Raw genomic sequence first — 14,621 nt, 5'->3', positions numbered from 1 at the left:
GGTTTTCTGCCCCTCTCTGCTCTCCAGCACACTGAGCAGTGAAATAACAGAGCTCCGAGGAGCCAGTCTTTTTGAGAAGGCATCCCAACCAGAGGAACTGTTCCCTGCAATCTAATTATCCAATTTGGTAAGATGATGGTTTGTTTATCTTATTAATTATTTCTAGCAGAGGTAGCCATGTATCATAGGCATGCTGTAGAATATGTTGCACTGTGCAAAGAGTAGCTCATTGTAATTGATTAACATTACCAGATGGATGGATTTCAAATAGCCAGTTCACCTGATCAGAAAGGACAAATAGGTGCTGTAGACTGCCTGTTGATACTTTACTGCTACTTAAACAGGTGATGCTGTCACCTATCAGGATATCAATGGCACAAGAGCAGATCTACTAATCGATAAGATTATGTTCCGATTGGTTTACCGTCTGTACAACTTGTTGATTTGCAATCTTTGTACTTAAACTGCAGATTTTACATCTTGAATGAACCTACGACTAATATTAAACATGGTTGTGCATTTTTCTTATTAGCTAACATAAATATTACATTTTAAAGCACTGTTCAGTTACAGGATTGGTGTGTCAGCACTGGGCGAGTGAGCATCAGTCAATGCCAGGTGCGAGAGAGAGAGAGAGAGAGAGAGAGAGAGAAAGAGAGGATGAAAACGCAGCAGGGCACTATAAGCTCTGAGCAGTGAGGGCACTGATCCATTAAATGGCCAATACAATTTTATTTTAATGAACAGAATGAATTTAACTTTATCGGAATGCGCAAATGGTTCAAATCCCAGCAGCTTGTAACTGTTTCGTGCCACTAAAAAGCGTCAACAGTGGTCTATCTGAACAAAATGTTAACCAAATGTTCCTGTTGAAGCGTTGAAGAGCAGTGGGGTGGAGAAAGCAGTCAAAAATAATCAATTTCCAGTAAGAATAGCTTAAGTTTTTACATGAAACCCTTTAATGTTGTGGGGAAAAAATGTAAATATGATACATTTTCATAATATTTCAACTTTCTTTATCTTTTATTTATCTTAATGAGTTATGAGGAACTACATAATTCTAAAGGGACAACAAATCAGTGTAACAGTGCACAGCTTCATGGTGGTTAAGTGTGTCAACACTGACTATGTGCTGCCTTTGGTTGCTGATAACTATGCATCTCCATCCATGGTGTGGGGATAATGTTCTTGACAAAGGCACAGTTAAGACTGGTTTGAAATCTGACATGATTGTCTAGTTTTAATTATTATCCAGGCCATTATCTACTTTTTTTAGCCTATAAAATAAAAAATGTTGTACATTGCTCAGTTTATGAAGTGGTTTTCTGTTGACTTTCAGCTGGATGCTGTGTAATCATACAGACGGGATGCCTCGTGGAGACTTCAACATTTATTTTGCCAACAGCAGACGAGGATATGTCAGAGCTGAGGAGTATGTGTGTCTATTTTATTTTGAAATCAGGGATCAGCACTTTGGTTAAAGCAGCTTTTTGCACTGTGATATGAATACTGTCGCCATATTATGGTGAATACTATAAAACAGATATAGCAGAGTAATAGATTAAGCCTTAAATATGTCTCTTTGTGAATTGTGTTGTGATCTACAGGGCAGTGGGTATAGTTCTGCTGGTGGTCATCCTGGCAGCTCTTCTCATCATGGGATGCTGGTACTTCAAGAAGAGGAGTGGCTACAAAATAATCAGGGTGAGAGCATCATACTTCCTTTAATGAAGTATTCACATTTCATACTTAGAGTAAGGGTTTATCTCTTTTTTTTCCTGACTAATAAAAGCAAGGAAGGAAAAGCAAAGAAAAATTCCAAAGCTTAATTTGACGAGTCAATCAATTGATGTAATGTTACATATTTGTGTGCAAATGAAAATTTGTGTCCTAATCTGATTTACAACATCTTTCAAAGATCTATGTTCCTCTTTGTTTATCTCTTGTTTCTGCTTCTGTTTTTTTCCACAATTTATCACTTAATTCTTGCTGTTTTCCCACTATTCCTAATACATCTTTCACTCCTACAGAACCCTAGATCGGGGTCAGCCGGTTTCACGGGAGGCCAGTACTCAGAGGCGGGACCTTCATCAGAAAATAAGATGGCTCTAACTGACTTTGGCAGCTTCCGACCTGCGGTGAGGGACAGGCAGTTACCCCATGACTGACTTTACTGACCTTCTATCGTATCTCCCGGTCCCTAAATCAATTATTTGTCAGCAAAAAGATTGATACCATAAAAATTCAACAGCTCGACGCAGCTGGTCTATTTAAAAAATACATCACCAATCAACAGTTAACTAGAGGGCAGACTTAAACTCTGGACAAGAAGTCCATGACAGAGGGTGCTTGTTTAGTACAAAGCCTCAGGGTTCTGAACACAGTGTTGAACACGTGAACCTGATGCAATGGATGCCTGAAGGAGAGATTATGGTGTCACCAGACTAGGGGTTGGTTTAAATTTTTAAAATCATTCCCAAGGGAGGTATGTTTATCCATGTGTGGGAAAATCAAGGGAGGAGGCTCAGATCAGCACCCTCTCATGAAATGAAGTTACAAAAGTACACTTTCTTTGAACAATTCCCATTATTTTTTATGGCACCATTTACCAGAATTCTAACTGTTGAGTCACCAAAACCAAGATTGTTTAAACCCACCACGCATGCCTAGATTTTCCAGATATGATGCTGAATTCCATGCACGTAAAATTGAGCTTCTGTATATAATGATATAGCTGTAAAAATAGATGTTTGAATATTTAATCCTGTATAATAATAGAGGTTGAGTGACAAAATAATTACCAGTGTGGGAAAATGTTCAGCCGTTTCATTTGTATGTGTTTACTCTTTCACTCTTCTCCAGGTTCCTAATGCTCCTCCAGCCTATGAAAAGATATCCTCAGGGCCACTGCCCCCTCCCTATTCCCCCTAAAGGACTTCCATAGAACATGGACGGATGTCTGAAAAAGGAAGGAAAATACCGAAAAACAAACGCTTTACTTCATCTGTTGTTTTATGATATATAATCTGATGTATGTCAATATGCTTTGTAGCTAAATATACCAACAGGTCCAAGTATTGTATCCCTCACTTTGTAAAATTATCCAAATGGACAATTAAATGTATATACTGTAGGTTGTTTCAACAAACAATAAAAAATGATTTCACAAGAGTCTGTGCGTAAGGAATCAGCAACACACTTGTTGGGGACAGTCGCATTGTTTATTTCCATGCAGTAATGTCCACATTTGTTCAATGAAAATGTACCTAGTAAATATTTTTGAAAAATCTATATGGTAAAAATAAATAAATGTGACTTCAAAACATTTTATATGGGCTCAAACATGTAGTACAAATTCATCTATTAGTTTTATTTATATTTCTAAAAAGTAAAATGTAGTTTACTAGTTGAAAAAAGGATGACAGAATCTGCATACAGTTGTATTGTTTAAACTGACAAATAAAGTAGAGCAACTTGTACCAATGAATAGTATCCCAATTATTACTTCTTGAAGCAGTATCTAATGGCATTGAAAAGTATTACAAAAGCTTGAGTTGAAATTCATTTTATCTACCCTCCCGGTCAACTGATTTATTTTAACAGTTGTCATTACTGGCCATTAAGTACAAAAAAAGGAAATAACATTCATCTGAGGACAACCTCTACAGTTTTCAACCCATCACAGTATACATTTCCAGTATGTCTGATTGGGAATACAGTCTTCCTATAAGATGGTCTAACCAGAGGGTATAACCTACTGTATCCTAAATGTAAGTTACAAGTCAAACTACAGCTGGAAAGCAGTTCTTTAACTAACCCCAGGATTACTACAAGCAATGGATATGAGCCCTGCCAAAACTAACCAGATGAAAATAGTTTGAGAGTCCTCACAGAGCTGGCACAGTCTCAGTCAATTGGTGCACTTCTGTCTGCCTGTGGCAGCTGTGACGAGGAATCATGTGTGTGTAGTGCTCCAGTGGAACTGTTGGGGGAAACCACCAGTGCATCCAGTGGCTTTGGGCAGGCAGTCAGCTCTGCTGGATTGACCTGGCACTGAACTGTGTTCAAAACAGCGCCATCAGGACTAATAAGTAGCTTGGATGCTACACTGGTGTGTATACCCAAGGATGAGGTCTGCAGAGAGTGCTTTCCAAGTGCTTGATTGGTCAGAAGGACAGATGGGTGGGTGGTGTTGCTTGTCTTCAGTGATGTGATTGGTTGAGCTGGACTTATTAATACAGTGCTGCTAGATGAAGGTATGGTCACCACAGGTGCTGTTTCAAAAGTGTTGACAGTGCTTCCGATTGGTGTAACCGTTGCAATGGGCAGTGTCTGCATCCTAGATGCAGCACTCACAATTGGTGGTACAGACACTGTTGGCAATACTTGTGTCCGTGTGCCAGCAAGCACTGGTTGCATGACTGCAGGCACCGTTTTTTTAATTGATGTGTTGTCTAGTCCAATATGCACTAAAGCCTGCGATAGAGCAGTCGAGGATGCTGCAATTCCAACTGCTGTCTGCTGGGGCTGTATGACTGGGCCCGGGGTTGTCACTGAAACCATCTTGTTGGCAGCAAGAGAAGAATGCAAAACTGGTGTGCCTGCTACCACAGGAGCTACAGCTGAGGAGAGGGGTGAGGCAACTGAAGGGCTGGGAAAAACAGGCAACGATGATAGAGGTGCTGACATTACAGACAAGGGGGGTGCTACTGCAGGCAAAATGGTTGATGAACATTCAGCCTGTGTGGGTGTACCAGCAGCTAACCTGAGTGTAGCCAGTGCTGAGCCGAGGGCAGGGGCACTGGTTACCACTGGGGAAACTAGGGCTGGTACACTGCCTACCCTTGGCAGGGATGAGACCACAGTGGGTGTACCTACAGGAGGTGATGCAAAATTATTGGCCTGCGAAGCTGGCCACCTAGGCAGAGCAGACACTACATTTGTTTTACTGGGTAAAAACGTTGAGGCCAGGCCAGGTGTTCCTGTTAGTCTGACTGGCGTGACATTGGGAGTGGTTGCTAGCAATGATGGACCAACAGCAGGTGTGCATGCTACAAAAGGACAACTTACGGCTGGCACACCAGGAAGCCTGACTGGGGACTGGGGTAAAACTGGTGGTTGATGGGCTACAGTGCCATGGCTTGCCCTTTGGGGAGGTACTGATGCTCCAGCGCTGGTAGCCCTGGCAGTAGGCACTTGTTGTGGTACAGGGCTAGAGATGATAAGGACGTGGCTGCCTGGACCCAAACCCTGGGGAGGGACTACAAAACGTGCATTGTTAAGGAGGATCTGTGTGCCAGCAGCAAGGGGAGTAGAGGTGTTGATGACTATCCTCTGCTGGCAGACAGCAGAGGTGGTGAACTGGGTATTGGTGGTTGTTGCAGAGGAGATGGGTGTTTGGGTTTTATTGAAAGCATGCTGAGAGGAAGATAAGTAGGAAGTGGTTTCCTCACCAATGCCACTTTGGATATTTGAAGACTGACGGACAAGAGTGGGTGTGGAGGTTTGTCCTGGGCTATTCTGCACAGTAGTGGCCAACTGAGCAGGAGAGTGGCTGGACAGTGTATTTGGGGGAATACCAAGGTCCTTCTTGATCATGTTCCCCGCAGTCAGACTGGCAACAGTAGACGTTGATGTTTGGGAGCTCTGGGGGAAGGAAGGGATACCTTGGAGATGAGAAGTGGTGGTCAGAGAAGCATGTGAGGCAAGCTGGGCAGAACCGCTTGAGATGGTATTTGAATTAGAAACCGGGACCAGTCCAGTGGTGGTGGCGATTGGACGGCCTGTGTCCGAGACAGATACTGGTGTGCTCTTGGAAGGAGAACGTGACAGGGCACCAATGGTCTGTCCAATGGTTGTCGTCTTCCCTGACAAGTGGATTTGAACCCCTGAAGACACAGAAAGTACAATATGGGGATGATGGGGTTGTATTTGGGGTATGATTATTACACTTTAATACAATATTCAAACTACTAAATACTTTAAAATTGAAAATTTGTTTCACATTCCCCAAACTACACTATGAAGTAGTACAAATGAATAATTTTAAATCGGTACAAAATGTACAGACTGTATAAACCAAAAGACACAGCAGACGTAATGAGAATACCAGTAAAGTAAATCAAACAAACCCACCTGACGGCAGAGTAATGTTCTTGACCTTGGAAAATGTTTCTGAGTTGACACCGCAAACAGGTTGGCCTGGGCTTAATCCCATCTTTAGAGTCTGACTTGATAACGAAGTGGTCAGCAGCTGTCCACTAGCCCCTGTTGCTATCATCGGCTTTGGAATGCTTGCCACAGAGGTGGTGGATGCTGTCGCTGTGGGCTGGCTGATGAACATGACTCTTGAACTTGGAAGTGATTTTGTGGAAGAGGGATTTGATAAAGCTACATTTGATGAGGAAGAAGATGGAGTAACCAGGATGAATTTAGTAACTTGGGACCTCTCATCTGTACTGGCCCGTTTCACACCAGTCTTGCTGATGAACTCTGCTTGTGTGAGAACTTGGGGAATACCAGAACTACTCAGTGATGGGACAACAACAGTGTTTTTTACTAATGAAGTTTGAAAATTAGAACCAGCAGAAGCTGTCTGTGCTACCTGGCAAATCTTTGTTGCAACTGTAGAACCAACTGAGGTGTTTGAGAATTGACCGAAAGCAACAGTAGTGCTTGAAGTCTGGCTTCCAAGGCCTGTAACAGGATGGCCACCAGTGACTGCAGTGAGCATGGGAGTTGTGACAGCAGAAGGGGACTTTAAAACTGAAGAGACCTGCTTCTGAGGTTGGGCCATTGATATACTTGTTAATGCTGGTATGGTGCAAGGGGGTGTGTAAGAGGGAGCAGAAGAAGAAAGGGTTGGTGATGTCTTGGATACGAGGAAGGCTTTAAACTGAGGTGAGATGGTGATGACTGGACTGGTGGGCAATGAACCAAGCACATTCTGGTCCGAGGATGTCTGGACTTTGACAATGCCTGTGTTGCCTCCTCGAGTCGTTACCAGGATGGACTGGGAGTCTCGGATACACACAGTCTTAAGCTCCTGTTTGGGGTCTGTGGATTTAATAGGCTCAGTCAAAACTGCACTCGAAGGAGCTGTGATGGGCGAGGGGTTTGGAGTGATACCTTGTGTTGTGCTAGCTTGGGGACTACAGACTTGTGCCCCCTTGAACCCTGCTGTGTTTATGGCCCCCTGTTGCAGACAAGGGGAAACAGAAGGAGAAGGGGTCCTCACTGTCCTGGCATCTTTTAGTGGAGCCACTTGCTGAACAGGGATTTTGTTTTCAGGAATGGTGAACCCAGGCACATTGGTGGACATACATAAGGGGCTGGACACTTTAGAAACTGGGACCTGAATGCCCTTAGACTGCTGTTGATGTGAAGAAGATGCCTTTTCTTCAGTTTTGTGAATGAGAAGGTTAGAAGGCAGAATCACCACTTGCTGCATGATCTTCTCCCCAGTGTTCTGGTCCATGACAGGATGAACAGAAATCTTGACTGGGCTGCCGCTGTCTTTTCTTACAAGGTGCCCCAGCCCCTCAGATACCTTGTACACCACTTGGACCGGATTTTTTGGTACAGTCTGGGTGGGTTTGGGCTGTTGTGATTTAGGAGGAGCTGCCATCACTGTGTCCATTCCTTGCTGTCTTAATATTTCCGTCTGTAGTCCTTGTGTTTGCATTTGTTGTAAGTTATGGGAAGCGGAGGGAGAAATTTGTGCTTTTGAAAGTTTTGTGGTAGTCACTGCAGAGCTAGGCAGGGAGACCAAAGACCCTTTGTCCAGTCTATCTACATTGTTTAACCCTGGGTAATCAGCGGGCCGTTTCATTAAGGTCACTTTGTTTCCCACACTCTTAGCCAGCAGGGTGGGGATGGGCGTGTAGCCCTTAGGTAGTCCAGTGGTGGGATGGAGGATGGGGGGTCTGGGTGACAGTGAAGCCTGGGCTGGCACCCTTGCTGGCCATGCTGAGTTTGAATCCCTGGATTGATTTGATGGGATCAGTTCAAATCTAGACTGTGGCCCAGAGTCAGTGCAAGAAGTAATGTTACTGCAGCCAGTCTGAACGCTTGGCAGCAGAGTGACGTCTTTCTCTGTACTGATCAGAGGGTGTTTTAGGTGGTTGGGAGGTATGTATGTCGTCATTCTTTCTCCAGCGGACTCAGCCACAAACTCCCTGGTACTTGCTGAGAACAAAATAGAGATGTCTCTTAGTGATGCACTGATCAATTAGCCATAAAAAGGTTCAAAAGATGAGGAGTGACACCCATTTAAATTCCTCTGGGACAGTTAAATAAGCTCAGAACTGTGTCATTTCATCAAACACAATTTAAGTCTCTATCATTACATTTCAGTAATCAAAATTCAAATGTTTAATTCTAGTTTAATGACTTTACCTCCACTCCAAAGACCTCTGGGAACCATATGTTCCAGGTCCTCTTCTGATCTTCTATAATGATCCGAGAGTGAACACATCTCCTTTCCCAAACCCCTCTCTTCATCATCATCTGATGATGATGATGAAATGCACTCCTCGCGCACAAAGTTATTGTACTCTGGGTGCTTCTTGAAGTCATCAAATTCCTTTTTCAAACGAAGCCTGATGTAGTAGAAAATAAATAATAGATTGCCGGTTTGTCTCTAATCCAGCCATGATGCTATTAAACATTGTCATTGTCATTGGGGTCATGCTTTTTGCTGGTCAGCTGAGCTCAAAGTGTACAAGACTAAGAATTTGATCAGATTATTGTTTAAATGTAAAATAAGTATTACCTGTTCCTTTGAAAGGCCTTCACAAGTTTGGGTTCCCAGGGTGAAAGCTCATTCAGTAGTCTAATTAGAGTGCTGTGGAGGTCTTTTACTGCTTCTCTCCTATAATACCATCGACCCTGTCAGTTCAAGCATGCAAAGGAAACCTTAGTCATGTCACCAACATTCTCCATCAAGTTCAGAAGCCTCTTGAGTAAATCCTCTTGACCGAACTGTGATTGTAACCTACCAATCTCTTTTTGGTGCTCTCCAGGTCATCAAGCTCATCTTCTGTCTTACTGATCAGATCTCGCAACTCCTCAAGACTGGTGCATACCAACTACAGAACAGAAATAACAGATCAAGTAAGAAAATCTTAATGAGAAAAAGATAAGAGAAAAAAAGAGGGGCAGAAGAATAGGAGGGCTTAAATTAAGACTATGAAATTGTTGTAAAATTATTTTTAAAAATGACAACTCAATTTATACAGCATTTAAAATACACAAATAGGTATATTTTGGCATGAGCTTGATTACCTTAAACGATGGCTCAACTGGAGATTCATCTTTAATTTTCTTTGATGATTCAAGTTTTTTTCCTACCAACAAGACAAAAATATATTACCATTTTCCCTTTAAATTGAAAAAACAAATATCCCATACTGCATTGTGGCAATGAATGCAAACTGACTAATGAGCTGGAAGCAATACCAGAAGAAACCACAGGACTAACATCAATACTAACTTTTTCTCACCTGTTCTATGTTTCTTCTTCTTCTCTTTTCTTTTGATCGTTGTGGAAACTCCCCGCACGGCAGATATGGCAGCCTCAGCTGGGGACAGCCTCATCCTGTCCATGTGCTGCAGCTGCTTGAGCTCTCCTTTCACCCTCGGCAGCTGTTCCCTCGCTCGCTTTTTCTTCCTCTCTTTTTTTTTTTGTCCAAATTTTGTCATTCACCCTCTCTTCACTTGAGTTTAGAGCACTGTCAGAAGACAACTGTGTTGCTAGCCCTGAAGTGCCACAGCAGCAGTTGTGCTCCTCAGATTTAATATTACTAGTTTTGCTTTTACAACATTCCAAACAGGAAGATCTTTGGTGTCCCTGGCTGAGACTTCCTCCCTCCATTTTGAGCCCCACTGATTTGGTTGGGGAGGCCTGACTCACTAAGCGAGCAGGTGACCGGCCTGTGTAGCTGTGCTCCCCTACACTCAGACAAGGCTCCTCTGTCTCTGCTGTAATGGTGCGCATTGAGCCCAGTGAGATGCCTTGTTCCTGCTTTAATGTGAGTCGCTTGGATTGATGCTTAAACTCTACAGTCTCTTCCTTCAAATTAATTTCCACACCACCTCCACCGATATGACTAGTGTGTGAAAGGGATGAGGAGTTAGTGTGTATTTTTAAGTTCAATTTAGAGTCATCACAGTAGTCTCCATCAGACGACCCTGATTCAGACCCCTCCTCCTCCTCCTTCAGTGACCACGATTTAAACCTTTTTTCATCTTCCTCACCATCCCCATTTTCCCCTTTGAAAACCCCAAGGGTCTCTGCTCTCCCATTTCCAAAATCATCAGACTCTTCCGTGTCCACGGAGCCTAAACAACACCCCCTCTCACTTTTAACCCCCTCTTCTTTCATTCCATCTGACTCTTCACCCTCTGTTCCTGGCTCCATTTCAACCCTTTTGACCCATACAGATGGGAAAGGGAAAGCCGGGGGTGTGCTAGGGCTCTGGCAGTAGATCCTCAAGTCTGCCCCACAGAAATGTGGGAAATGTATGTAAGCATTCTCCTTGCTGTCATAGCCCAAAATAGATTCCCTACATTCATGGATGGGCTGGGACAGCAATGCATCTTGCACATATTTCTGTGTCTCATACACATTATCACACAGCCCCTTCAGAAGCCATACTCGCTGGTAGAAGGGCAGCATGTGGAAGGGTTTCTCCTCCAAAGGACTCACTTCCCCAAGGATGATGAAAAACTGGAGGCAAAGTCCCAGTTGCTCAGCCTTACCTGGCTGATCATGCGAGGCACCAACAGCCCGATACCACCCCAAGACCCGCTGCCTGAGTTCAGACTCCCAGCGGCGGTAAGGCAGGGCAGGCCGGCGGTGCAGAGTGGCCCTCCGCTGGGGTGGGGACAGTAGGGAAGACATTATTTTGGACAGGAGATGGCTGCAGCGGGGCATCAGCAAACAACGCTCCAGTTCAAAGAATACAATCTCTGGGAGGTTAAGGGCAGTCTGTGCCAGGCAGAGGAAGTGCCCTATAGCAGGGAGTTCCCAAAGTGTGTCTATAGTTTGGGGGGAAGCTTGTGACAACAAAGTCTGCTCCCACTCTTCAACCTCTTTGGCTGACATTTCCTCTGCTTCCTTCTTTTCAAGCTCACGTTGCCTGAAAAATCAGAAGTCATATGTAGATTATTGGTGGATTTACTTAAAATGTAATGTCTTGTAATATTATACCCTACTAAAGCAACTTATAATCTTTTTCTCTCAAATATTCACTCACCTCTTCTCGTCCTTGGCCCTCTGCTGCTCTTCCAGCCGTAGAGCCTGGACCATGATAGACTCATGCCCCCCGACAGTGATGGTAGCCAAGCTGCGAGGTGCAAGTCTCCGCCTTGTTGAGGTGCCACCTGAACCCCGTTCCTCCTCTGCACCAAAACGTCCCTTAGAAGTCACTGCCAAGGTCGTCTTCTCTCGCAGTGTCCTTGTTTGTTGATAGATGGAGATAAAAAAAAACTCATTATGATTAAAGTTGCTCTCAGGATTGTTAGAAGTAAACAGACAGTATAGGTACACTACTGCTGTAATCCAACAGCCACACAATTGTTGAAAATGCATATTAAATGTACTATGGCTATTTAAAGCTGAGCTGTAACTGAGTAAATGTCATTAATAGGGTGATTGTGGGATCACAAACTTCCATTCTCCCATTACTAATAGCAATACATATACCATAGACACCTACATTTATGCTGTGTAGTATTACCAGCTGGCAATCTAGTAATTCTACTACTATATTACAAAAACTGCATGTACTTTCTGTATGTGAGCTAACCTTTGAGACAAACATTTGTTGCCCAGCAACATTAACATATAATCACATGACGCAGAAAATATCCTTTGTTCAACATTGTAATTACATTGTGTTTACCTGGATAGCAATGTAAGCTTTTGCTCCAGCATGATTTCCAACTTTTGAGCCTGTTTGGAGATCCAGTGGTCCACCCCATGGTAACGATAACAGTTCTCCAACATTAGCCTGAAGTCTGCAACAAACTCTGTTATGGTCTCATACTCTTGATTGATAAACTTCTCCTCCATCCTCCGCAAGCAGATCGACTGCCTGAGCTGTGCCTGACCCCAGCCCCGTACCCCACCAATACCATGCTGGGCCTCCTGGTGGCCGATGGGATGGAGGAACGGGCTGGTGATCCCTTTGTGCTTGTCTAAGAGAAAGCCAGTGAATATCCTATAAGCTTGCTGGACCTCATAGTTCATATCCTCCTCAAAGCTATTGCTGTTAGTGGAAATGCAGACCTCAGGCAGCGAGAGGTCACTGTTGGAAAACTCTGACATGCCATCATTTCTAAGTGCAACTTGGTCACCCTCAGCAGTAACATCTCCACTGTCGCCAGGACAGTGAGACGCTACTGCAGTCTCAACTTCACAGGTGCCGTTACTGAGCCCATCCTTGGGTACAACCAGGTCGGTGTCTTCAGTGCTGCTGCTCTCCCATTTGGATTGTGAGGACATGATGTCTGAGCTGAGCTGCTGGGCTGCTGAGTCTTGGTCAGTCACAGTCAAGTCTTGGGTGTGGAACAAAGGTTGGCTACAAGCTGCTGTGATTTGGTCTGTTATATCCTCCTGTTCCATGGTGCAGACACCTGAAGAGGGTAACAGGTGGTGAGCTTTGATGTTGCAAACAAGACTCCAACATAGTTTTTATGCCAGGGAAAATTAAACTTAGCTAAATAAATAATGCTTACTAAGCGTTCATATTGCGTGGTCCAAAAAAAAAAAAAAATTAAATCAGGGAGATGCTATGTTTATCACTACTAACATACCTCAGACTGCTAGGCTAAGACTCCTGTCATGGCAGGTGTTCCCATTATTACAGCCACATGATGAAACACTGGAGTGTTTACTTACCAGCAGTTGAACTCACTTTATCAACCTGTCTGATCTTTGCAAACTTTTCCTTTTCCCTGGATCCATGGCTAGATAGCATAACGTTAGCTTATTAGCGAGCAAGCTAACGCGAGTTAACAGTAAGTAAACAAAGTTTGTTCTTGCTTGCTCATAGAGGGATCTACAGTGCATTGTTTTATCACGTCCCGTCTCCTGATCACGTGCAAAATAAGACCAAAACAAACTGACCAGAGGCAGAGCTCGGTTGGTGAAACAACATACCTCGACGTTTTCAGTGCGGCTCCAGACACGCACCAGGCAGGACCGCTTTTTAGCAAAGCTTAGCAGCCACGACAGTTTGCTAGCTAGGTTAGCTTGCTATTGTCTCCAGTCTGGGGCCTGCAGTTGCTGCGTTCGCTGTCCATACTGAAAATTGTGTAGCCATTAAAAGTCCTGCTGATAAAAAGTGCATACATCGCATGTCGCCGGCACACGGAGTCATGTCAGTGACAGCAAGATCGCTAAAGGAGCATTAGCCGGAGTAGCTGATTGTCCGACAATGCACAACAGTTCATTATCACCAACAACGCTTACCCGCTAGGTTTTGCAAGTTGGCAGCTACTTTATGACATGTAAGTATTACTAGGTTCACTTCAGAGTCAAATGTGCGCAATGTGTCAGGTTTCTCCTGAACCCTGTAAGGGTCTAGGGGGGGAAAAAAAGCTAGTAAACCGACAGCCCTGTCTGGCTTGCCTGAAGACTACTGTACCACTTCACTTCCACCCTGCGTGCGCCCGATGCAAACGTGCGCAGCCTGCCCTGACGTAGCTAGTCCGTCGCGTGTCACACCAAAAAATCTGGTTTTGGAGCTGGTGCTGATACACACTCACTTCAACACTGTGCTATTGGCCTTACTGTGATAGTAGTAGTGTGTGTGTGTGTGTGTGTGTCGCCCATTGTCACTGAAGGAGTAGCAAAATGAAGACGGTTGTCATTCGAAATAAATCAATAAATTGCATCGTCTGCAAGGGCTACTGTGCACAACGTGGTGGCATCAGACGGTGAACTCTCATTCATAAACGTGTGCGCTTAAAGTGTAATTCAACTACTCACAGGAGACACAGCAGGTACTGTTCCATGTAGCCTACAGTGTAAACTTGAGCTGCACACGTTGCTCCCTTTCAACCGCTAGATGTCGCTAGTCACTAATGTTAAACATACTGCTGAGTATCTTCTATCTTACCTTTTGTTTGGGTCCCCCCCCCCACCACCTTCTGGTTATTCTGATTATGCAATGTTTTGGACAAGTGTGTGTCAGATCCTAGCGCAGGAGGCAGGATTTGAACACTGCTTGAGAGAATTGACACACCCCACAGACTTTTATCAGGGCAAGAGAGTCCCATAATGTTGTGTTTGGGTTCCTGCATGTTGGTATACACTGCTGTAGGGTGAGGGATGGGATTTATCATCAGCTTGATGTGTTAAAACACCTTATTGTTTTAATAAAACTAGACTTTGACTGTTACAGCATGTGCATAGGAAAGAATATGCAGCATCAGGAAAGCAGTAGTATTATCCTCTTATACTGACAGCTATAGAGTTGCCAACGGCACAGTGAGGAGGTCTCCAGCTGGGACAATTGTTAATTAAGCAATTATGCCACGAGAGGCATGTGCTACAGTGATTTCTGTTCAGCCACAAGGTATTGTTAGGAAAAGGGTTTTTCAGTCCAATATAA

General features: G+C 43.9%; 3 protein-coding genes across 3 annotated transcripts in view; 2 read left to right on the top strand and 1 right to left on the bottom strand.

Annotated features, from left to right (window-relative positions):
* On the top strand, positions 1–3,171 carry mlana (melan-A). The gene is made up of 5 exons (XM_051413570.1): positions 1–127; positions 1,340–1,432; positions 1,608–1,704; positions 2,031–2,138; positions 2,863–3,171. Exons 2-5 carry the CDS (start codon positions 1,344–1,346, stop codon positions 2,929–2,931), a joined length of 363 nt encoding a protein of 120 aa, XP_051269530.1. The 5' UTR covers positions 1–127; positions 1,340–1,343; the 3' UTR covers positions 2,932–3,171.
* Positions 3,172–3,199: 28 nt separating this feature from the next.
* LOC127371016 (uncharacterized protein KIAA2026) lies at positions 3,200–13,709 on the bottom strand. Its single transcript, XM_051413566.1, is given in 11 exon segments — positions 3,200–5,888; positions 6,136–8,187; positions 8,398–8,600; positions 8,774–8,889; positions 9,000–9,089; positions 9,286–9,347; positions 9,504–9,672; positions 9,674–11,141; positions 11,259–11,459; positions 11,907–12,639; positions 13,166–13,709. Coding segments are annotated over 10 exon segments (7,065 nt in total). The 5' UTR covers positions 12,629–12,639; positions 13,166–13,709; the 3' UTR covers positions 3,200–3,906.
* LOC127371017 (E3 ubiquitin-protein ligase UHRF2) overlaps positions 13,497–14,621 on the top strand; it is a 29,258-nt gene continuing 28,133 nt past the window's right edge. Inside the window, exon 1 of the mRNA XM_051413568.1 lies at positions 13,497–13,515. The gene's annotated coding sequence lies outside the window, so the exon portion shown is untranslated. The remainder of the gene's footprint in view (positions 13,516–14,621) is intronic.

This window comes from Dicentrarchus labrax, unplaced genomic scaffold (assembly GCF_905237075.1).
Source record: "Dicentrarchus labrax unplaced genomic scaffold, dlabrax2021, whole genome shotgun sequence".
NCBI classification, from domain to species: Eukaryota; Metazoa; Chordata; class Actinopteri; family Moronidae; genus Dicentrarchus; species Dicentrarchus labrax.
Note: the sequence above shows the minus strand (reverse complement) of the source record. Positions and strands in the feature narration are given on the sequence as shown.